The 22,630-nt window shown below is 40.1% G+C and overlaps 1 protein-coding gene across 2 annotated transcripts in view; it reads right to left on the bottom strand.

Moving 5' to 3' along the window:
* Nucleotides 1-2,981: 2,981 nt before the first annotated feature.
* The window catches only part of COL9A1 (collagen type IX alpha 1 chain), a 74,935-nt gene continuing 55,286 nt past the window's right edge, over nt 2,982-22,630 (bottom strand). For both annotated transcript variants that reach the window (XM_054195798.1, XM_054195799.1), the window contains exons 31-38: nt 14,372-14,407; nt 14,216-14,260; nt 12,372-12,404; nt 10,015-10,161; nt 9,512-9,566; nt 7,269-7,457; nt 4,395-4,472; nt 2,982-3,166 (exon numbers count right to left, since the gene is read on the bottom strand). In XM_054195798.1, the coding sequence (XP_054051773.1) occupies nt 2,982-3,166; nt 4,395-4,472; nt 7,269-7,457; nt 9,512-9,566; nt 10,015-10,161; nt 12,372-12,404; nt 14,216-14,260; nt 14,372-14,407 (768 nt within the window). The remainder of the gene's footprint in view (nt 3,167-4,394; nt 4,473-7,268; nt 7,458-9,511; nt 9,567-10,014; nt 10,162-12,371; nt 12,405-14,215; nt 14,261-14,371; nt 14,408-22,630) is intronic.

The following is a 22,630-nucleotide window of genomic DNA, read 5'->3' as shown; positions in this document are numbered from 1 at the left end:
TATTTATCACAGTGCAATTAAACCTCCAGAATTAAGAGTGGCGACAGAGATCCTGATGGGTAAAGGGGATTTTTCACTAGTCTTTTGTTCAGAAAAATCTCATAGCCTTTTATGATGTTGAACCAGAAAGAGATGAGAACAAGTTTTACGTGGGGCTTCCCCGAGATGCCGGGAGCATCTGGTTAGCACGGGCAGCACGCTGTCAGTGGCTTCTGAAACCTCTCAAGCTCTTTGCTTTGTGCCTTCTAAATATATTTATTTAAACTAGCACTATTTTCTTCTGTATCACCAGAGTCGATACGCCTTTCTTGTACATTCACAATCCTGTCTTTATTTTCCAAATCTTTATTTACTTGAATGTGCTGTTACTGAAAATTCAGTTCCTGGTATTTTTTGGTACCTGGTCTACCGTTCTTCAGATAACTTTTTTCCCTCTCTTGCACAACATTTGGACTTGGTAAATACTTAGATTAACCAACGTGTCCCATAATGACTTATAATGGGCCTGAGGATTTATTCTTCAGTTCTGTATTTTAAGCTAAAACTCATGAGTCAGCTTGAAGGCAGAAAATCTTTCACAATCTTAAGCTATCCACTGATACAGAGTCTGCATTGAATTGACCCTCCGTGTTGAATTTGTTTGTCTGTAACAATTCTTATTCGGTTTTTACATACGAATGTTTTCTCTCCTACATGAGTTTCTTTCCATTGTGGAATTTTATGCATTTTTCAGGCTATATTTTTTAAAGCAGTTCACATTTGTATTTATATGTTGGGGGGTTTTGCTTCTTTTGATTCACTATGTTTATGCATTACCTATGGAAAATAATATTTTCATTCTGTTACCAGTTGGGTTGGTTTTTTCTTCTTTTTAACAGTTTTACACACTTTATAGTCAAAATAAAAGTTTGCTGGTGAAACTACAGTTTGTCATTACCACTAACGTTTTATTTGTTGCCCTACGTAAGGAGTACTTTTGAAGATTATGCCATAAAACAGTAAAAACCGACCTGATTCTAAAACTGTAGAGATCACCCGTATGTGTTAACAAGCTAATCACCGTGTATGCAATTGTCTGGATTTGTTTCTTAAGAATGAAATTGTTTGCAGTCATCTATTCTGATGACTTCTTGTAGCATTAATGCCGGAGATGCTGGTTGTGAGAGAGTTTGGCCAAACCAGAGGTGCAAGAGAACTGTTCTGTCTCAAGCTTTGCCCAGAGCCTCTGGGAAGAATGACGCATTTATATCTATTTTCTTTTCCCATCTTTTCCCTGAAATCTCACCCAGTGCTGTTTCTGTGGAACTAAACGGAGAGCGGTAGACACTTGTAGGCAAGACTTGCTTGTAAAGATTGGACCTCTGTTATATTTTATCATTTAAAATACTGGGCTGTGCAAGGGACATAAAGAGATTACCAAAATTAATACCATTTAACTCGTTCTCAAAAGTCTCTAATAAACGTGCAAATATACTTTGTTTTAGTAGGCAGCCTTATCAGACATTTTTCTCCCAAGTGATCTCTATTTACATATTTTCTCTCAACACATGAGGTGCCCAAGAAGCTGCTTTTAAATGCAACTAGAGCATCAGGTTTGGTGGGGAAGGCTTATCTATTGGTTTTTTCAAGAATTCCTTTTAGAGTATACATTATTCCACTACCTTTCCCTTTAGTCTTGTCTTGTACATCGCATGCAAAACGCATAGCTCAAATGATCGTGTTATTTCTTTATATTCTCACTGGCATACAAGTCAACAATTTTGAACATAAACAGACACTTAAGGGCTAGGAAAAAAAAAAAAAAATCAATGCTTAAATCAAGTGTGCCGAAGTTTGTATTTAAAAATTTGGATGACTAATAGCGAAATGAAAGGAAACATTATAGGATGGTTTCATTGTTGTCTTTGAGACACTTCAGAGAAGATAAAGTCAAACGCGCAAATAGTTTAATTTATACAGAGAGAAAGAAAATATCCACATTGCACATTTTTTGCTAAAAATTGTGTTTATCTAAAAAAGGCAACTTGGGATGTCTAACGGCTGTCTTCTGGCTGTTCTGGTTTTTGGTATTGAATGTAACCATACATACAAAAACATAGGGGGATTAAAACATTATTTATTTGGGTTTTGTACAACCACAGATGTTACTTCAAAATCTGTAATCTCTACTATAAAACTTTTATGTTTCTGGGACTTAGAATTCCCTTGACAGTGGCTACTAGCCTTTTATTTTAATTTCACATAGAAGGAGGCAAGCTGGAATAGGCTTCATACAAAATTATGAATGCAACACAAATTGGAGTGGAAAATTAAGAGGTTATTCCACGTGGCTTATTCATGAGAACACAGTGATCATACTTTTACAGAGATTTACAGCATAAAAGTTGTCAGGGGTGGCAGGTTTTCATAAGAACAGCCTCCCCCCTGTGTTTCTACAATCGAAATGAAGAGCTGAGGGAGGCTTAGCGTATCCTGTACAGCACATACGTACAATGCAATGACTGCGCGTGAAGCGATGGCATCTGCTCGGGCGTGCTCTGAAGTTTATTTTACAAGTATAAAAGAATAGCTACAACTGAAGTAAATAAACTATTCCTTTTTTATTTGATGACTGAAGACACATTATTTCTCTGTACATCATACATAGGAATTAAGTCGGGGAGGAGGAGAAATCACAGAAACTCTTTATTAAAAAAAAATAAAAATAAAAAATAGGCAAGTGCCTTTTCCCCCCCCCCCGCAAAGGGAGAAAGAGCCAGAAGGCATCACCTGTGTATTTCTGTAAGCACCATTGTTCCAGCTTGTGTTGCTAAGTACACCTTTAGAAAGAATGTACAACCACGGTGTTAAAAATGCCTTCCTGAAACCTTGGTTGAAAGGTTTCTCCCTGTTTGTATTTCTCCTTCATTCCTTATTTTTTCTCAGCTGTCTGTGCAGGAAGTAAATTGATGCCGACACTTCGTGGCACTTGCATTGCCCCTTCACGGCCCTTTCATGTTCTTACCAACTCTCTGTCCAGCCTGCATTCTGCAAGATGACGGCTCGCAGTACCCAGGAGGGCCGGGAGGGCCAGGAGGACCAGGAACTCCAGGCTGACCTGCCACCCCAGGGAGACCTCGGTCACCATCACGGCCTTCCCTGCCGTAGCTGGGTTTGCCTGGTTCACCTGGAAAAGTGGATGCAGGTCTAAAAATTGGCATATACATATAACTTTACTGAACATCCTCTTCTTAAAAAGCTGTATGAAGATGGCTTTTTAGTGCTCTTGGTGAATTCCCCAGAGAGGTGCCTACTTGGAGGGACAGTTTTCCTCTAATAGCCAGCCAGGCTGTGTTTACACATCTACAGCAATGCAATGTCAGTCCCAACCCTCTCCCGTTATACTGGAGCAGATCTGCTGCTGTAAAAACCTCTGCCGTGTAACTGATTGCAGCACTGCGGACAACCCTGTTGGTGAACTCTATGAAGGTGTAGATGCTACTCACTACTTCAGAGTTACGTTAGCACTCCAGAAAGAGACACATCAAAAACTTATTTTTATTCTCCACTCAGATGTGTTGGGGAAATAGATACATAGAGTGGAACTGCTGAGCACTAAGGTGTCTTTTTACTGCTCTATCTTCAGTGAAGGGATGAAATGTAGTGATTTTCAGTAAGCCTCTTCCTATGATAAATTTCTAAAGACGACAACTCCGAGTTTCACAGATGTCCTAGGTATCAGTATATACTCAACTGATATTTTTTTCTCCGTTTCACAAAGAGAACAAATTTTGGTAGTTTCGGTCCCCATATACACCCAGAAAAGTGCTACAGAGAGATACTGATGGAAATGCCTTTTACTTTCCTTCACTGGCCACTAGAGGCCAGTCGTGCTGCACTCGTCAGCAAGAAGCTGTCCTGGACCCCTGTTACATAACAGTGCAATTAATTACCACAAAAATAAAGGAGAATGGTACTTTGAATGTCCTAAATTACGAATGGAGATTTTTGAAGACTGCTGTGGCTGCCAGTGAGATAATCTAGAGTTTGTGACCTTTTTAGTTTGTTTTTTGTTATATATATGGATAGTTGTATAAAAAAAGAGAGGCGATTTTACACATTTCTCTGTGTGTGTGAGAGAGAGAGAGAGTGCCTCTTCTTTCTATTTTTTTATGGTTTGTATACATTTTTCCTAATCTTTCTACACTGAGTTAAATGGGGTGGTAGCTCTTTAGTAAAAGAGCTTTTAATTCAGATTTGTGACTGTATCATTACCTATGTAGTAAAAATTATGGAGTACTGTTATTTGGAAGTTTATTGCTTAATGGACATGTTTTGTCTCTCTAAGGCAGCTTGAGTATCAGTTCTGAATGAATTTTTACTCTCCTCTTTATCTTCACCCTTTTAATATTTACCTGGAAGACCTCTTGGTCCAGGGTAGCCTTTCAGTCCTCTGCCTGGAAATCCTCTTTCTCCTCTTTCTCCTGGTTCACCTAAAGCAAATTCATGAAACATTAGTTACAGCCTGCTTGGAGCATTACTTCCAGTAAGTTCCCTCTCTGAGGTGAATGGCAAATAAGCAGAGAATTCAGGTGGATGTATATACAGTCTTAGCGCCGTTGAATGATGTCCTGACACATGTCCTTGTAAGAGGTTTGGGATTTGTTTGGGATTTTTTCCCCCATTTGAGTTATACTCAGATGTGTTGGAGGGGAAAGAAAAATACTTGGGGCTGGACAGTAAGCACCATCAAAATATTCCATTGCCTATATAACAGAAATAAACCAAACTCACGAAGCTACACAGGCTATTTTAGAATACAGGCTGAGGGTACTGGCAAATGGCTTTCACAAGACCACATGAACTCTGCTAATAAGTAAAAATTCTCAGGTGCTGGTCCTTGAGACAGCTAGTGTAGAGAAGAAAAGAGGAGCTGGCTTCCACACATTACAGTATTCTGTTGACAACCACATAAGGTATTCATAAAAGTAAAACAAAGGACTTTGTTCTCCTGTACTGGTATTACGGAGACTTTTCTTTGGTGGGTGCCCAGCTTTTCTTCAAACTCATATGTTGTTCCAAACGAGCATCTTATTAAGAGGAAGCTTTTTTTGTTGTTTTAATTGTAAAGTTCAAATTCTGTTCACTGTATATATTCCATAGCAGTACATGTATCTACCACTCGTGAATACCCTATGTAAACTCTTTTTTTTTTTTCCTGCAAGTCAAGAGTCTCAAGTATATGCCTAATAATGTTTGAGCGAGCTTTATTTTGTACTTCCGTACTTTCTTGTACTGCAGTGAGGAGAGCTGGAATAGACTGTTAAGTATGGGGCTTGCCTAGAAATGGCACAGCAGAAACCAAAGGAGCTATGTAACGGGACACAGGAGTCAGTACAAAAGTCCACGTTTTAATAAAAGAATAGAAGATGCACACGGGGTGCTAGAGGAGGAATCTTATTGCTACATTTCAGACTGCCTAGTCAACATGGAGATCAAGCCTGTCTTTGTAAATGCAGCTACTGGAAGCACCGATGTCAGGATACCCATGTATACTTCTGCTATTTCCAGCTACTGAACGCTTTGGAGTGGTGTTTACTGGTGGTTGTTCCAAATTTCTCCAACTTCTTATATCTGATTCTGCTATCCTTCACTATCCCAGATTGCTCATTAAAGTCATGATAACCTCCTTCCTTGAGGCAACTCTTTTTGACTCTGCTGTTGTTGATGTTGTTAAAAACACTGTACCTTAGTATCTTCTATCTCATGGTTACACATTCTTGTGTTTCTGTCTCCTCTTTATCATGCTCTTCTAAACCATTCTTGACATCCTCTTCCTTTTCCCCTTTTATCAAATGTCCTAGGTACCCTTTTCCTCTCACTCCCATCTCAGACAACCCCCCAAATGGATGGGGAAAGTCAGTTCATCTCTGTGGAACTCTGATAACTACCAGGAAGTCAGAGTGAAGCAGTGGGATTTTCTTCAGTGTACCTGCCATGTACCATTGATAGCACTTCCACATGAGCATTCACCACTTCTCTTGTTATCTGTAATTGCATGTCAAGGTCTACTGTAAGGTAACTTGGCATTTGATGACAATTGTGATAGGAAACAAAGCATTTTGCTTGTTTGGGGCTTTTTCAATGCTCTGTAGATGTTTTGTTGTGGGTTTTTTTTTTTTTTTTTTTTTTAATATTAACACAGTGCAGCCTGCTGTGTGCTGAATCGAATTCAGCATATTAGATCACCTGCGTATCTCAATTTTTTTGTTGCTTCTGCAAATACAGATGACATTACCTTAAATGAAAACAGTAGCAGAGCTCCAGCAACAATGCTGTTAAGGTTTGCTTTGTTTGTATTCTATTTCTTCTCTCAAAGGTTTTCCCAATTTTACTTTCAAATAAAACGTTACACAAAAGTAAATGCTCTAATCCAGCAACGGACTGGCTTTGTGCAGAAATACAATTTTTAAATAAAACCTTCCTTCAAGAAAACAAATTGAAACCACTGATGAATAGAAACTAATACATACATAGTGGACTTTGCAGAAAATTCTACTGTATAATCCTTTGGAGGAATATAGACCCACTCAGTCAGGAACAAAAGAGATTAACTTAGATCGAAGTTTTTTTGTAAAGTGTAAGGTAAGTCAATTTTATTATGGATTTGTTCTTGCCAGAGAATCAATAGGTTGTGGTACAGGGTGCAATGATGTTACATGGCTTAAGTATTATACCCAAGTAAGAGGCAGACTGTTATCAGTCACTTGTAATGTGACAAACTGGATAGACTTAGAAAAGGAGGCTAGAGATTAGTGAATGACTCTGACTGTTTACGTATGCTTTTGGGACCACAAGTCTCACAGAAGCGATGGCCACAACCGGACTGAGTGGAGGAAAGACAGAATCGCTGCTGGAACTTTTCAGCATAGGAAAAAAAACCTCAAAAGTCCATGAGAGGGAAAATTAATATTAGGAAACTGACTCCTCTGCTTACTACTAGTTCAAGGCAGATAGATACCTATCCTTTCTCATACTATGTAAGTGATTTGATGACAAAAAACAGATTTATAAATACGTCTTGCTGAGGCCAGGCCAATGTGCCCTTTAATCACTGGGGCAACCGAGGCAACAATTAGAAAAACAGCTTAGGTTCCTAATGCAGGATCTTTTCCACATGTGTACAATGCACAGCTACAGCCAAAGGAGAGGAAAGAAAAAAACAAAGAAGCAAAACCAGAAAAAAATAGAGCAGTCAACAACTGAAGGCCAGCTACAGAATTTCTTACCTTTAGGACCTTTACGACCGATCTCACCAGGGGGACCTTTAAGGCCAGGCAAGCCACGGGGTCCAAGCTGTCCTGGGAAGCCATTTTCACCAGCAGGCCCTGGAGCACCTGGTGGCCCTGGTCGGCCAGGCAAACCTGGAGCACCAAATTCTGGCCTCTTAAGACTGGCTGCCAGCTGAGCTAGTTGTTCTGCAATGAACAGGAATTAAGCAGTAACTGGATCTGAATGGAGAGATTCCCGTGTTCACTGAAGAGCATGTATTCTCTGCTACAGAAACTAACAGGTTACAGTACAGCACCTTCCTTACGTACAACGCTGTTTACAAAGTTTGTTACGTATAAGATACTATCTTGGTAGTACTAGAGGGAAACCATAGGCACACTGTGGAGCTGGTCATTCTAAAGCCTACATCGTAAACATTTAATGTTTGCAAGATGAAAGGACTTAAATGTATATGGTTTATTTAGAAATGCCCTTAGAATTTTCTATGTCATTTAAATTTCAACCATATAGTAAGAAAACTTACTCATGCAGTTGCTGCCTCTTAAAAGAGGTCTCTGTTACTACTTGTTAATCTTTATTTAAATCCATCTTTGCAAGAACAACAACTAAAAAAGCATGAGGGCAGTCATCTACCTTCTTTTTCAGAGGAAAGAAACCCTCAAATTGGTGCTTCTGGGCTAAAGTTTGATAAATAATTGAACGTTTTACATTGATCTTTTCTTAAGGTAAATCAGCAGGAGCTTTGTTCTTCATTAGGCATAGGATCAGCTGGCCATTCCTTGGAATCGTTTAAGCTAGCTATTCCCCTTTCCTCATCCCTCTTTCAGGCCACTGCTGCAACAGCATGTGAGCAGTCCTCTCTTCCCTTATCATTTCTGTTCTATAGTTCAAAGCCATCTTCCAAGCATGCCTTAGAAATAACTTTCTCTGGATACAGCCACACAAATCTTCATATGACATTTGCTATCAAGTCTGCATGACTTGGCAAGACTAGTTATTTGCTGTCCGCAACCAAGAAAATTTAAGAAGATGGGGATGGGGGGCAGATGTAAAGGATCTGAAATAAAACAGGAACTATGGCTAGCAGATACCTGAGGAAGACTGGGGATAGCAATCTCCAGGCAAAGCCTACTCAGGACATGACCTTCAGTTACGGTTGTCTTTAAGCTGACAAGGTTCCAGGGACACATGTGGATTGGTTTCTTCTTTTTGGTTTTGGTTGGTTCGTTTTAAGCATGACACTATTGACAATTACAGGGGTTCTCAAGAGGGATGCAATTAAGTTAGTCTAGATTTTTCCCATAGCCTTCTCTTCACTGCTAATTCTGATGGTTATGAATAAATTCAACCATCATATCTGATTTCACTATAATCTTCCTCAGTATTACTGTGTCTTTCAAGAGACCACTTTAAAAGGCCTTATTATCCTATCTATAAAAAGCTTTTCAAAAAAAACCGAAACCTGTTGGGCAGTGTCAAGAACAATGATGACTACTGAGATTAGATTAAATCATGAGCAGCAATTTCATTCTGGTAAACTCCTGACATTACAAAGGCATAATACCCCAAAGGGCATCTTCAGTAGCAAGTATGGAAAAGTCTCTTTGGTGCTTACAAGGCAGCATAAATTTTTAAACTCAGTAAAACCCATGCACCCAAGTGTATTAGAAAAGCTCCAGATTTCTGTGTGTGTCAAGAAGAACTAAGCAAATATAATCAGGGTTTTGAACATATGCCTATTGCTTTCATTTTATGGTGTGTTTCCTACACAAAGCCTCTCTCCGGACTTCTCTTTTTTTTTTTTTTTTTTTTTTTTTTTTTTTTTTTTTTACTTATTTTGCACATAGTTTGTTTGCTGTAATCTAATAGCATACAAATGGTAAAACAACCTTTCTGTGAAGTTGTGTATTTTTATATTAGTAAACATAGCAAGCGATTTCTACAGAAAATACATGTATTTCGTAAAAACACTCTGGTATATCATATGGTTACTCTAGTAATAGTGTGGAATCAACAGGTGTTTCAATGAGGCTGCAAAGTATATATAAAATAAGGGACTTCTTTCTCATATTTTCTCATACTGTGTCCACCTTCACATGTGGGAAGATTTTCTGCCAGGTCCCCTGCTGAGGCTGTGGTATTTGTGCTGGATAAGACTGGGAAGATCGTGTTTGCCTCCACAGCAGTAGATTATCCACATTTAAATGCACAAGAAACAAGTACTTTTTAGCATATTTACCTTGCATGACTCTCATGCAAACCTGCTTGATGTGCTGATCGGTTGGTTCTTTTCCCTAGGATTAAAAAAAAAAAAAAAAAGTTTATAAAAACAGTTGATATAACAGTACATCTTGTAAGTGTGCCTGATGTGAAAAATGCTGGCCGGTCGATAAAAAGATGTTCCAATCCCTGCAAGTGCAACTATTCCAGCTGAAGTCAATTTGACTAGCAAGGTAGACACTACGTGTGATACACCCATGTATCAAACATGTGCACCACAGGAGTGGGTGGGTGTAAGAAAATGGAACTGATCAGAAAGCTGAGGACCCAAGGACCTCACTGCATACAACCCTAAGATTTCTCTGGTGCACAAACGTGGCTGTTGTGTGGGACGGTGTATTTCAAACTCTACTGTGGCGCTTGGGTTTTGTATGCACACGCATCTCCCGATGCAAGAAACGGAGTGGAGTGAGTGACAGATGAGTGTCCGAAAGATGCCAATTACATGAAACCAGTACTTACAGCTGGACCTTGGCTGCCAGGGAGCCCTGGGGCACCCTGTTCGCCCTGCAAGCCTCGCGGTCCGGGTGAGCCTCGCGGCCCTTCCATGCCAGGCAGTCCCCGACTTCCCTCAGGGCCACGGGAACCAGAGTCTCCAGGATTACCAACCTGACAGTGAAAGAGAGGAATTGCAATGGACTGCTATACCGGTATTGGACTCGTTCTGACATATCAAAATGGTGACAGGAGCTATTTCCAAATGCAAAACAATGAACGCTGGGATGTAGAGAACAGCTTATTTCTAAATAAGGGACAGGAGTCAGTGGTTATGTGATTTATAAACTTTCAAAGAGGTCTGTGTTCCTCATTTAAACGGGAGAAGTGGAAAAATAATATTCTGTCAAATGACGCAAATTGGCACCCATAGTGATATGCACAAGACATTGGGTTTTTTTTGTCAAGGAACAGATCTCCTATACTTGGTTTCTACTTCTGCCCTTGTGCATGTCAAGTGCGACTTTTCTAGACGTCAAGTGCTCCTTAAGTTACAAAAATTCCAGCTCTGTGCTTGCTCCAAATGCCTTTCATGCCTTTTGTAGAGAGTACCACAGTATGAGCCTGTATCATCTAGCCCCCAGCTGCTTGGGAATACACATTTTTGCTTTGTTTACATCTGTCAGAGACACAGCTCACCGCACACAGGTTCTACTGCCTGCACCTGAGCTTGCACATAGTGGAGGGAACACCCTCACACAAACTGATGCTGACAAACTGCCTGAAGAGACGCAATGCCAGCTTATTTCACTCAGGGAAGGGGTAGAAAGAGCTATTTACTGGTAAAGCTTCTTGACCCCTGGCGAATGAAAGGATTGATATGGTTACGTCAATATGTCCACTTACACGCATTTAGTAAATAAAGCTATAGCTTCTGCTCCAGTAAGTTTTCTAAAAGTGATTAAATATCATGCAGAGTGAGACCTATGCCAACAGGCACCTCTGAGTTACTTTCAATACAAGTTATTTTACTACAATTAATCAATAGTAATACTAATGAACAAAAAGAATAACAAAAAACAAACAAACCCAAATAAAATTAACACCCCACCCCAAAAAAAAACAAAACAAACAAACAACATAACAAAACCAAAAACCAAAACAAACAGAAAAAAAAAATCCTACATACTTATGGCTTCCCAAAGCCAGTGGGAGAAGAACAAAAAAAAAAAAAAAAAAAGAAGACAGACAAACAACCCCCACTGAAAGAGATGCTCAAAAACATGGAAATGACTCAACTGCGGTATCAGTTAAAACCACAAGATGGAGCCATTTCAGTTCCACCTATGCTGCATCTCGGACAGCTAATTGCTGTCCCCGTCAGAAGAAAACCCAAAGAACATGCTTCAATAGATATATTAAGAAGAAATTCTCTTCGTGAACTATACAACCAGGAAGCCATCATTCCTTTCTTGCCCATCCTGGTGAGTTATCAGGTTCTCTGATGGATTACTCATCCCTGTGTATGTATTCATGAGGATGACAAGCGCTCTAGGGTCTCATCAAGAGAAGAGGATTTAAAAAAATCTAGGGGGAATGCAACTACAGCTTTCTCCTCTACTGCACCTCTTCCTCGTAAGATCTTGATCACCAGCACAGAGTCTAGCTTTCGTTTGCTTAGCTTCAAAAATCACACCAACTCCTGAGAACACAAGCATAGCTCTTTTTGTTATGTTCAGCCTCAGTTCCCTGTAGGCAGAACTGTTGATATGTTACTATCATAGCCCAAACTGTCAGCTGCTGTAACGATCCCACTCGTCAGTGATCTTGAAATAAAAGAATGTGTTCAGCTCTCAAATTCTTTTTGTTATGTGACATACAAGCTTCTGCTCACCTTCCACATCAAAGCTATCACTTTGTTATTTCTAAAAAAAAAAAAAAAAAAAAAAAGGAATCGGGGCCAGAAATACTTCTGCTTTCACAGACATCGCAGTCCTGCTGCCAGCTTTTTCACAGTGTAAAGATTATAGGCTGCACGCAGCCACTGCACTGAGCCTCCTTTATATACAACACCTACTGTACAAAGGGTGCATTCATTACCTTTAGAAAAAAAAAAATTAGTTGGCCAGAAAATTGCCGTTGAATAATGTTTCTCTTTTATAGAGCTTAGAATTCTGGATGTGAATTCCTTTCCAAAGCAAATTCATTTTAATATTAACTGTATTCAAAATCCAAACAGAAGAAATGTTGGGACTCATTCATTTTAACTGCGATGAAGAGCTCAGCTCATTATTTGTGTTTTGTTTCTCAAATCAGAAACCCATCTATCTGATCTACTAGATCTCTGTATTTCTGTAACAGTGCTTGCTATTCATCATACTTACAGCTCCCTTTGCTCCTGGCAATCCCATATCACCCTAAGCGAAAATAAGACAAACTATATTAGAAGAGAGCATCCATTATCATAGACATTACAAATGCAGTAAACTTGACACAATTTTTTTCACTGTAAAAAAAAAATGCTCACATATTTAGTTGATTTATGCAAAATTGCACCTGAAATGAACAACAATTCATTTGGAAATAAACCTTAAATTTAAGATTTTTTTTTTTGGTAAAATTCCTTTCTCAAAAACATTTCTGTAAGGTACAAATAAGAAAGCATGTTTATTATAATTGGTTTGGTATTGCTTATCTTAGAATTAGATACACGGCTCTAACCTCTCAAGCCACAGTTACAGCACAGGGAAATCATGGCAGATTGCTTGGAAACCTTTAGAGGAAGCATAATTTAATCAGGAATTTCTAGTTTGACAGAATTATGGATCTTTTACAGTGTTGTGTTAGCCCTGACAAAACTGCAGCAGAAACCAGGCAGGCGTCTACCCAATGTGCTATGAGGAAGCCAAACCCCTAGAAGCTCCTGTTCTCAGCAACCTGGATCCTGGCTTGAACAACCCTGAGATCCCTCTATCACTCAACACAGAATAGTAGTCCAACTCCTCAGAAGTTTTTAATTTTCCCTTTGAATTGGGGGGGGGGGGAAAAAAAGTTTCAAAATCTTGTAATCACCTATGAAATAGATTAACTCATCTTCTTCAGTGTTTTTTTATATTACTCTTAGAGAGCTTTCTGAAAATTGTATTTTCCCAGTTCCCACATGTCATTGGTGAAATAATTGGTTTTTAAAGGTCAGGAAGGCTACTTTGTCTGTTAATGACTGTGCCATAAGTGAAGTAGAAATAACAACTGTTATCAATTTAAAAACAGACTGTCAGCACATTTAAGCAACCCATAGTATTGTATGCTTCCTGGGAATCTCTATAGTGATGGTAAAGCCGCATTACTGGGCATCTAGCTCACTAGGGCTGTTAATTAACTTTAGAAGCCTTTCAGAATGGCAGACTGTAGGAAAAAAAGTGCTCATTTCGAGCACAAAACCTGGGTACTGTTTTTTAAATAGGGAGCAGTTTACTTCCTTTTGAAAGCGCAAGTTCTGGGTTTGCTGGATGAGGCCCCATAGGAGCCACTGGATTAGTGCATTTTTCTTTCTGTAGGAAAACAAATCCTCTTTACCCAAGGGGCACATGAGCCAGGCATTACCCACGTGAATTCACAACATGCCGGATTCCTGTGGTATATACACCTTCCTCCAGCAGTATCACAGTGCCACAGCCTCTTGCCAGACCATCGTCCCTCTCCCTAACAGCTACATGCGACAATTTATTTTCAAAGATAAAGGCAACAGAAAATGTTTCCACCAAGTCTGAGTTGTTAAGGATGTTTATTATCTGTGCTCCTGTTCCACCTGAATTAAACTACCTCCACATTCTCACTGCCTCAAACACAAAGAAAATATACGTGTGTGTGTGTACGCATATATATATATTCATATATAAATGCTTGGTGTATCTCTACATATGTGTGTGTCTCTCTATATATACACACACACACAGAGACACCCCCTTCAAGGCAGTTTGTACTGTATTAAACACCTAATAGAATACACGTGTTTCAAACTGCTTTCAAAACAGCAGGAATGGCGTGACTGGGCTAATAATGCTGTGGTTCTGCAATGCCCAGGTGATATAAAACCATGTAACCACGACAAACTGAAATCTGACTTTCCATGATCAAACCATATACTTGAAGCACTCCAACAACGCTTTAAAGTTTTAACTCATGACAACAAGATATCAGATCAGGTGAAGAGAAAATAACGCCTTACTAAGTCACCCTTTTCTCCTCCATCTCCTTCTGCTCCAGGTGCACCCTATATAAAAAAAATAAAGACATACTATCAGCCTTCAGATTTAGTCAATGCAATGTACTGCACCATTTGGTAGTGCAACTTGAAAGTACCATGACCTGTAACATGACTTACTTGTTCACCCTTTGGTCCTGGTTCACCCACTGAGCCCTAAAAGGTTAAAGATAAAATAAAAAAATAATAATAAAAAAAATAATCAGAATTTGAAACTGCAGGTTCAAAAGCTTACTAAATTATCTTCAGTCCTCCCTACCATCAATTATTAATGCAAGAGACCTTTAAAAGCTGCAGATTTTTAAGAATGACAATGAAAGCACTTAAACCTTACTACATAATTAAGGTGACAGACTGAAGGCAAGTAATAACATGGAACATATACTCCACTGCCACTCTGGGTAGTACAGATTCTGACTGTCAAACAGTAGTTCTCCCCTTTACATGTCAGACGCTCTTGCAGCTGCTACAACTCTGCTCTGCAAATTGGTTAGAAGTTATAAGTAAAAAAAAAATCCAGTAAATGTATCACTTTTTCTAGCCCTATTAAGCATTCTGTATTGCTGTAGGCTATATCAGCCCTGCTAACGTGGGATAAGCACACTGAGATATCCACAAGTTCAGTCACAATCTGTCTTGCTTGCTGTTTAATTCTCAACGTTTTTTAGCAGAACTGTCTCTAGAATTTTGATCATTACGGTCAAAGTCGAATGGCTTCTATCTTAAAGTGGATATTCCTTTAAAAAAATAATAAAAAACATTATGTTGCATCTTAGAATCCTGTGACAAAATGTACCTGTATGGACAGGCAGGAACCAAAGAGGAATACATTAATGACCTGATTCATTTCAAATATATGTAATTTGTTTCTATAGTAAAAGTATTTCATTTGTAGTATTTCATTTGTAGAACAGTGCTATTTAAGAAAAATCTAAGTATTTGTGTCTGTTAGAAAACCAGTCACACCATCCTTAATTCTTTGCAGTCTGTGCACACTCAAATATATACATTCCAAAAGAACTATAGCTGTGCATAAAAAATTTTTCTAAAACAGATGGAGATACAGGATTTTCTCTCACATTTCAGAGATCCATTTAATTCACATAAGATATAGGCACACAAACCAGTGTAACATCTACAATTTGATTAATTCAGATTTGTTCTCATGTTCCTGAGGACAAGGAGTCAATACTAAATTATCCACAAAGCTAAGCAGTGGAAATCGCAGACCTATTTAACATTCCGAATTTGTCAAACAACACTGAAACTAGTTTGTTTGAAGTGTTCTCAAAATCATGCCTTATTAAGGTTTTCCAATTACTCACACAAAAAGACACTGAGTTCCAACACAACATCATTTTGGGCGTTCTTATTCTCCACTTACTATTCTTTAGAGCAACAAAACTGCCAATAATTAAGGTTGAGATGGGAGAAGCTTTTGCTTTTGTGAAACTTGGCCTGTAATATTTGTATTAGCAAACACAAAAATCACAGCTGAAACTATCTGAATGTATTCTGCCTTAACGCCCAAAATTTCAATGGAGACAATGGGATAAGAAGTCAAAATAAGAAAACATCCACTTTTGACATACTGCTTATCTATTTGTAAAAATCACTCTCAAACTATGCCCGGGAATTGTTTGGGAAACTGCTAGTCAGCCAAAACTGTACCAGGGACTACACTGACTATTTAACAGTATAAAGGATCATGTTCCAGTGCCAAGGTCTAGGTCTTGCCCTGGTGCTTTTAATTTACTAACATAGACAGAACCAGAGTGTCTGAAACCAATTCAAAATGCATGAATCAGTAACAGTGTAAGTGATGAATGCTGGGGTTTGGCCATTCTCCACAGCATAACTACTCTGTAAGATTCACTGAAGCACAATCCATCATTGTAACTTCTTTTGTATTGCTGTCTCTGCCAAAATATGTCAGGTGTGAGACGGATGCACTTGACTCCTTGACCAAACTAGTGGCAGTTTGGTTCAGGCTCCAAAAGTAGTAAAGGCCTAGGCCATAACCAGGCCAAGAAATTCTCTACTTCCAAACTCTTCTCTAAAAACCCACAAAGAACACGATGTCATGGTGAGCATTGGTGCACATGCACTTGGAAACTGGAACACCAACCATTCGATTAGCACATGAATAGCAGGTGCTTCTTCCAAGACTCATTGTTCAAGGAACAAAGAAAGTTGTGGCTACTTGGAGTCTCATGTAAGTCACATGTAATTCGACTATGAGCCAACCACTTTATTCCATAAATATGACGGTCTGAGTGAGCCTTTTTTGAGCTCTCCTTGCTAAAGCAGTTGGCTGCATGGCATTGATCTCCCCTTGAGCTGGGACGCCTCTCAAGGTTCCTCCTTGAGGCTGAGAGACCCCCATGACCAAACACAGATCTTTGGGAAGTGACTGACATCACGCCTAACCTTGTATTATAGTGCACTAAGATTTTGTGTTGGTAACTTTGATTATGTGTTGTTAATTTTGAATCATTATTATATCCTCTGCAGTAAGTAACACAGTGAACTTTGCCATTGAACTTTGTTAAGTCTCACTTTTACAACATCTGACTTCAACAAAACAACTTTTGCTGATGCCTTTGGCAATGGTTCTTTCAGCAGTCTACATCTCCCCCACGACAAATTGGCACAGTCGACAGGATGACAAGTAGTATCACCAGTTACTTACAGAGGCATGGAATAAGTCTGAGTCCCAAATTCTCAGAAGAACAGGCTCACAAACATTGGCATAACTGGGGTGCCATTGAAGGACAATTAAAATCAGCAAGAATTTGCTGCAGAAGCAGTTACAGGAAGAAAAGGAGAAAAAACAAAAGTTGGAAGAAAAGGTCAACATGATGATGCTCATGCGGGCTCCACATTCCCCTGACACCATGCAGATTAGGAAATTAATTGTGTCCCCAGAGGACTGGGATGGTGACATTTGGGGTGATCCTGATGAATGTGATGAGGGAAATGATGACCCACTCTTCCCTCTTCAGACACCTCTGAATATGAGGCTAGACCCATCATTAGAGCACTCTGAAGGACCTCAGGGTGGTGCTTCACAGTATACTACACAAACCATTCCTTGGGATCTGTTGCAATTGGCAAACTTACAAGAGAAATACAACAGAAAGCCAGGTGGACCTGTTGGATTGAGTTCAGAGGAAGGCCACGAAGATGATCAGAGAGGTGGAGCACCCCTCCTATGAATACAGGTGGAGAGAGCTGGGGTTGTTGAGCCTGGAGAAGAGAAAGCTCCGCAAAGACCTTATAGAGCCACCCAGTACTTAAAGGGGGCCTACAGGAAAGATGGGGAGAGACTCTTTATCAGGGAGTGTAATGATACGGTGAGGGGTAACGGTTTTAAACTGAATGAGTGTAGATTTAGATTAGATATTAGGAAGAAATTCTTTACTGTGAGGGTGATGAGATACTAGAACAGGTTGCCCCGAGAAGTTGTGGATGCCCCTGGACATGTTCAAGGACAGGTTGGACGGGGCTTTGGGTAACCTGGTCGAGTGGGAGGTGTCCCTGCCCATGGCAGGGGCATTGGAACTACATGATCTTCCAACCCAAACCATTCTATGATTCTATGAACCTGAAACTGAATATTCATGGCACATACGCCTGAGTGGCAGTGACCGAATAATGTTAAGTGGAGATGAAACAAACTGTTACTGGAGTCCAGGAGTTTTCTTACACCTAGGACCTGCCTGGCGAATGAATCCCATTCTGTCACCCTTAGGGTAGCTTATGGGGCTGGGGGAACAGACGCCTTGAAACGAAGTGAACTTTCTATGATTCTATGATTTTCATCCATTCCCTAAGCGAGCTCTCCACTGCTGTCACGAAAGCTGCCTGCATACAAGCTATGCACACATGAGGAGAAGCTGGTGATACCCCAATATCCACCATGGTAGGGGGCTTGGAACTAGGTGATCTTTAAGGTCCTTTCCAACCCAAACCATTCTGTGATCCTATGATTCTGTGATTATGTAATATTTAAGCCACTAAATGAAGGAGGCACTTACATTTTGATTGGCGGTGGTGTTGTTCTAATAGATATGGGAGCACAAATTTCAGAACTAACCCAACAGGATGCTGAGAAGCTGGGTGTGTGACCCCGGACAGCAAAGAGTTAAAGTCACTGGTGTGAATGGAGCAAGTGTTGTATGCCAAACTTTGAAAATTAATTTATGGCTCCTGGGTGCTTAAAAAGCACAATGAAAATATTTTGAGTTTCAGTGTTTTGACTGGAGGAAACTGGTGCTTGCCAGATGGCAGTATATGGTCCTGCAGTTCAAGTACCAACCCCAACCCTGGTAGAAGTTGGGAGGCTACTGTATGTTTACTCTGCACACCCCCTGCACTCCCCAATTTGAAAACTACCAATGTACCACAGTATCCAGTTTCTGCTATGGCACAAAATGGAATTTCGGACATAACAGCAGACTTGGAAAAATGGCACACTATTTCCAGAACCCTGTCCCCATACAATTCGCCTATCTGGCCCATCCAAAAGCGGAAATGGGAGATGGCACCTGACAACAGATTATTGGCACCTGAATGTCAACAACACAGCTCCTCTAACGTCTGCAGTACTCAATATTGCGACTTTAACAGGCAGCTGCACACCCACAGATGGCAGTAGAAGATGTTAGAGAGATGTAATTTATTGTCCTTTTGCAGGAGAAGGATAAAGAGGAATTTGCATTTACTTGGGAAGTTATACAATATACCTTTTACAGACTCCCACAGGGTTATAAACATTCACGTATGACTGCTCCTGCTGCGCTTGCTGAACTTTTACAGACAGTCTCACTTCCTCAGGATGTGAAACTGTACCAATATGTAGACGATATTCTGATCAGAGAGACTTTCCCTCAAAGAGTAGGGGAAGTGGCAGCAGCAGTGTGGCAAGCACTATATAAAGCAGAAGTTGAGGTTCAACCTGAAAAGTGTCAGGGACAAAGTAGAGAAGTAAAATCTTTAGGTACTTGGTGGATTGCAGATAGTGCGGCAATTCCACCGGACACCCTAAGTGAAATGGAACAATTGCAGATATCCCAATCTAGGAAAGAAACACAACAGCTAACGGGTACTTTAGGGTACTGGAGGAAACGTGTACCTGGATTTTCTATCATTACTCACCCACTGTACTCACTTTTACGAAAAGGAAACCCATGGAAATGGAAGTAAGAACATGCAGAGGCAGTCAAAACCCCAATACAGGAATTAAAGACATCAGCCACTGGGGCCAGTATACCCCCGCAACTCTATTATAGCAGAATGGGCTTTTGCAGAACATGACACTTACTGCAATCTATTCCAAACTGGCCAAAAATCCCTTTATTGTTTTACTCAACTACTTTCAAAAGGACAGAACAGAGATATTGCAAGTGAGAAAAGGGACTTTTGTCTTTAGTTCAAGCAGTTAAACAAATTGAGAAAATACACCAGCAATAACCTGTTCAGGCTAGAGGGGCCATTTAATTTGCTAGAAACAGATCTGAAGGGAACTGCTGCCCCAGAAGGAATTGCACGGAAACCCACTGTCAGGAAATGATACACCTGCCTGGTGGCAGTAGCAGCCAAAATGCAATTGACTGAAAACCGTACAAAAATTGCCACGTTACAAACGTCTGTGAACACTGACCCATTAGCACTAAACCAGCCATCTAAACCTTCGCCAATTCTACATGCACCTCCCCTCACTGAAAGAACACCAAATGAAGGTATTTGGTTTACTGATGCCTCAGCAAAGAGGGTAAACAATAGATGGTGGTCTGAGGCCGCTGCATTAGACATAACCACTGGCAAACAAATAATGGAAGAAGGTGAAGGTAGTACCCAAGTAGGAAAATTAAAGGCAGTTGTTTTAGCAGCACGAAATGGAGCGAGAGTCATCTATGTTGACTTCAATGCCGTGTGGGCAGGTGCCATGCAGTGATTTTGTCAATGGAAGCCCTAAATTGGGAAGTAAATACATCTCCAGTTTGGAGAACTGAAGTTTGACTATTATTATTAGATATAGCTAGACAAGAACAATTTAAACTAGGATGAATAAAAAACCATGTAAAGAATGACCAGCCAGCCACAAAATGGAACCAACAAGTAGGTGAATTAGCCAGAACTAGAGGACTAAAAACAGGAGACATGCCAGGCCAGATCTTAAATGGTACTGACTGGGAGAATCGTTGCACCAGAAATTAGGTCTCACAGGCTAAGAAGCACCTTATTTTGCAGCTCAAAGGTGAGGTTGGCCTCTAGACAGGAAAACGCATTAAATCATCCTTACAGAATGTCCTCAATATAAATTGAAATTGCAAATGGATCACCTGCTAAAGCACCACCCCTACATCTCAATAAAATAAAAACCCTGTGGTCAACGAGGCAAATTGATTACATCGGACCTTTTGATATCAGTACATCCTCGTGGGACTAGAAGTTGTCTCAGGCCCAATTACAGCAACTAAATGTCAGAAGACCAGCAGAGGAATATCCTCTTGGTTTTCAGGTTTACCAGCTAAAGTGACAATGACATTCCCGCAAGAAAGTGCAGGAATGAGCAAAGCAGGGAGACATTCAATGAGTATTCTATACCCTCTACTATTCCCAATCAAACATGACAGTAGAAAGAGCAAATGGTCTATTAAAAAGGAGTTGTAAACCACACAAGCCCCACTGAGATCCTCGATTCACCAATTGAATAACCAATATAAACTAACAGGGAACCCAGTCACTCATGCATTCTTTCTGTCAGCACCTTATGGAGCACCTCCATCAGATGTAAAAATGTATCCCATTGGCCTTTAACCAGAGAAACCCGTTATGGTAGATTTACCATAAATTGACACTGTCACAACGACACTAACAAAACCCTGCAGTCCTTTGGCCTGGGAAGCAGAAGACAGCAGTGGAGCTAAGCATCGTATTAGCTGCCAGGTGGATACACCCTAGCCACTAACTAGAAGGGGTAACCAGTCCAGAATAATCCCCCTGAGACTTGTATTGTTTTTTGTTTTCAGGAATGATACCAGGAATGACATTGGCAAACCTCCCCTGGAGATCAGCTTAACCACTGGCTTATCCTTCTCACAGGAGGAATCATCACCAGCAGGGATGAAATTCGGTTCAGACATCAACAAGCCTCATGCATGGGATGGAAGCCTCCAGTTCTTTTGTTTATGCTGATCAATACAGTAAGCATAGTACATTCTGCACCATACGTATTTAAAATTGATAGGAATACCAGAATATTGGGGACACCAAGGCAAAACCTAATGATGACAATCACAGGTAATCATACAATGATAAAAGCAAATAAAAGTCACCTTATTTCTTCTACACCAGGTGACAAAATCTCTATTGAATGTAATGTAACAAATCATTCAAAGGGAAATACCTACATGGTCATCAAAAGGACAAATCAAACTCAATCAGAAGGCAGAGCAAACTGTTTCTCACAGCCCAGTTGTATAATTACTTTTGTCTTTAATGACACAACTATAGAAGCCTGTGGACAGATACAGGGAAAGATAATGCAAATGGGCTACCCTTAAAGGTCACACTAACACCTATTTCTAGCCCTCACACTACATCAACAGCCACCCCTACTGCCTATTAACCTTCTCCCTGTTTTATTACTCCCACAGCCGACCAAACTACATATCCGCTAATTTCTGAATTCTGACCTTATGCTGTTAAATGCAACCAGCATTAAATGCGACCAGCAACAAATGCTATCTAATCCATCATAGTCCCTCAAACAAGTGGAACTATCAATGCAGATTAATATCTCTGCAGTTAAACCTACCTGCTCACCGTTCCTAAATACATCCTATACAGGGTGGTTTGCGTGGTTGCACAGGCAAACCTTCACCTCTCCAAAACGAACAAGGAGAGATGTGACTGGTGTCCTAGGAACAGGATTAGGAGTATTAAACAGCAGAGATGCTGAAGTTTTAGCAAACAAATTAAGCTCAGCAATGAGTGATTTGCATAAATTAGAACATCCACTTCAATCTTCTTTGCTGGCACTGGGAACTAGTCAATGGCTCTTGTCTGATATATTGCCTAAATGGGAAAGAACTAATGAGAAGGACCACCAACTTATTGTAGATGCACTCGGTGTTGCTCAGAATAATATCTCTCTAGCTCTTAGCTGTACCCAAGCTCAGTTATGGGTGCAATCTACTGTAGTGGCAATTATAAGGGAAGGCAATTGAGGTCACCTTGACCACTGAGATTCGAAAGGTAATCTGGGAAAATTAGACTCAATTTGAAAAGGGTTCCCAGTCTTGATGTATTTAGTGAATCTCACTTATGAGCCCATCGACAGTAAAGCATACACCATATACCCAATCATTG

Source organism: Rissa tridactyla, chromosome 3 (genome assembly GCF_028500815.1).
Source record: "Rissa tridactyla isolate bRisTri1 chromosome 3, bRisTri1.patW.cur.20221130, whole genome shotgun sequence".
NCBI lineage: Eukaryota > Metazoa > Chordata > Aves > Charadriiformes > Laridae > Rissa > Rissa tridactyla.
The sequence above is the reverse complement of the archived record's forward strand: the minus strand, read 5'-3'. Positions and strand labels throughout refer to the sequence as shown.